The following is a 1,997-nucleotide window of genomic DNA, read 5'->3' as shown; positions in this document are numbered from 1 at the left end:
GGGGTCACCTTGAGCTTCTCGGAGTTGAGCAGCTCGTCCCTGATCTCGCGCAGCCGCGCCTCCTTCACCGCCTGCTTGGTCACCGAGCGCATGGCATCCTTTGGGGGGGCACAGTGGGGTCAGAGGGTGCCACTCCCACGCTAGCACCCCCTCTAAGTCACCAGGACCTTCCCTGGTACCACCAACACCCCCCTGGTGTCGCCAGGACCTCGTCAGTGCCACCAGCAGCCTCCTTTTCCCCCCAGGCCCGCCGGTGCCCCCCGTACCCGGCAGCGGTAGCGCAGCGACTCGATCTCCTCCATGCAGAACTTGTAGGGCTGGAGCATGGACTGCCCGTTCTCTGAGGGGACACAGAGGATCACACCAGCCCCCCAGTGTCCCCCAGCCCCCCAGGTGGCAGAGGGACCCCCAAACCTCCTGCCAGCGCGTCCTCGATGCGGGTGAGCCCCTCGTGCTCCTCGGGCAGCGCCAGGGTCAGTGCTGTGCCAGGGTTGTCACCACGGGCTGTCCTGGGGGGTGCAGGGGGGACACAGGGTGGGACCACGGCCAGCCTGGCACCCCTGGGGTCCCCCCAGTGCCCACACAGACCTGCCCACACGGTGGATGTAGGACTCGACTGTGGGGGGGACGTCAAAGTTGATGACGGCCGAGACGTTCTGGAAGTCGATGCCCCGCGCGACCCCATACTCGGGGTCCTGGGCCTTGGCCTTCCCCTTGTCCTTGGCCTTCCCCTTCCCCTTCCTGGGGGAACACAGGGACACCAGGGGTTGGGGGGGCTCAGGAGGGACACCCAGAGCAAGTGGGCATCTGGGATATGGGGACAGGGAGGCTGGGAAAGGGGATCCCCTGGGCACAAGGACATCCTGGGCACGGTGAGGCCACGGTCACAGGGACACCCTGAGCCCCCCAAGGGGGACACATTCGCACAGGAACAGGACACTGGTGGCCACCCAGGTCCCTGGTGATGCCCACAGGACACTGGTGTCACCCATGTCATACTGCTGGCACCAGTGGCTCCCCGGTGGCATCTTCAGGGCACTGGTTGCACTCCCAGGTCCCTGGTGTCACCCCCTCGTTACTGGTGCCACCCACAGGACACTGGCGGCACCAATGGGTCCCTGGTGACATCCCCCAACCCCCGTGCTCACCCCGGGGTCCCCCCTTTCCGTGCTTGGCGCTGGGGGGTCTCCACAGGCCCCTCCTCGTCGGTGGCCACGATGAAGTCGTAGAGGCCACGGTTGAACTGGGCAATGACGTGGCACCTGGGGACAGAGGAGACCCTCAGCGTGCCCACCCCCCTTCGTGTGACACCCCCCAGACACCCCCAGGGACCCCTGTCCTTCCTCATGGGGTGTCCTTAATCCGCCTTCTCCCCTGGCACCCAAGGGACACCCTCTTGTCCCCAGGAACCCCCCTGTGACCACCCAGCTCCCAGGGACCCCCACAGTGTCCTTATCCCCCCCCAGCACTTCCCCTGGCACTCCACAACTCACCTGGGACACCCCCTTTGTCCCCAGGGAGAACCCCCAGGGGCTCAGGGGGCATGCCAAGGCTTTCTCCGGGTGCCCCATCACTCCCCGAGCCCTTCGAGGACCCTGTGAGCACCCCTTTCTCCTCTTTACCCTCTTTCCCACCTCAAGGACACCCCATCTCATCCAGGCACCCACCATCTCCTTGGGAATACCAGGAGCAAGTGGGAATCCCAAACTGATCTCCTTCGTGGACATCCCTGAGCACCCCATTATCCCCTTCACCCTCTTTCCCACCATCCCAGGAACACCCCACCCCACCCAGGCCCCTTTCCCGCCCTCTGGAATGCGGAGACAGCATGTGCAGCTCTGAGCTGAGGGTGCAGGTGGGGATCCCAAACTGAGACCCTTCACGGGTACCCCTGTCACCACCTCAGGGACACCCCTGCGACCCCAGGGACACCCCTGTGACCCCAGGGACACCCCTGCGACCTCAGGGACACCCCAGGGCCCCCCCAGTGCCCCTGG

The 1,997-nt window shown here is 65.7% G+C and overlaps 1 protein-coding gene across 1 annotated transcript in view; it reads right to left on the bottom strand.

Moving 5' to 3' along the window:
• The window catches only part of DDX56 (DEAD-box helicase 56), a 5,601-nt gene that overhangs the window by 1,015 nt on the left and 2,589 nt on the right, over positions 1–1,997 (bottom strand). Inside the window, exons 3-8 of the mRNA XM_029964970.1 lie at positions 1,791–1,810; positions 1,149–1,262; positions 589–741; positions 415–509; positions 267–340; positions 7–98 (exon numbers count right to left, since the gene is read on the bottom strand). Of these exons, the coding sequence (XP_029820830.1) occupies positions 7–98; positions 267–340; positions 415–509; positions 589–741; positions 1,149–1,262; positions 1,791–1,810 (548 nt within the window). The remainder of the gene's footprint in view (positions 1–6; positions 99–266; positions 341–414; positions 510–588; positions 742–1,148; positions 1,263–1,790; positions 1,811–1,997) is intronic.

Source organism: Manacus vitellinus, unplaced genomic scaffold, assembly GCF_001715985.3.
Source record: "Manacus vitellinus isolate BGI_N305 unplaced genomic scaffold, ASM171598v3 scaffold_87_pilon, whole genome shotgun sequence".
NCBI classification, from domain to species: domain Eukaryota; kingdom Metazoa; phylum Chordata; class Aves; order Passeriformes; family Pipridae; genus Manacus; species Manacus vitellinus.
Note: the sequence above shows the minus strand (reverse complement) of the source record. Positions and strands in the feature narration are given on the sequence as shown.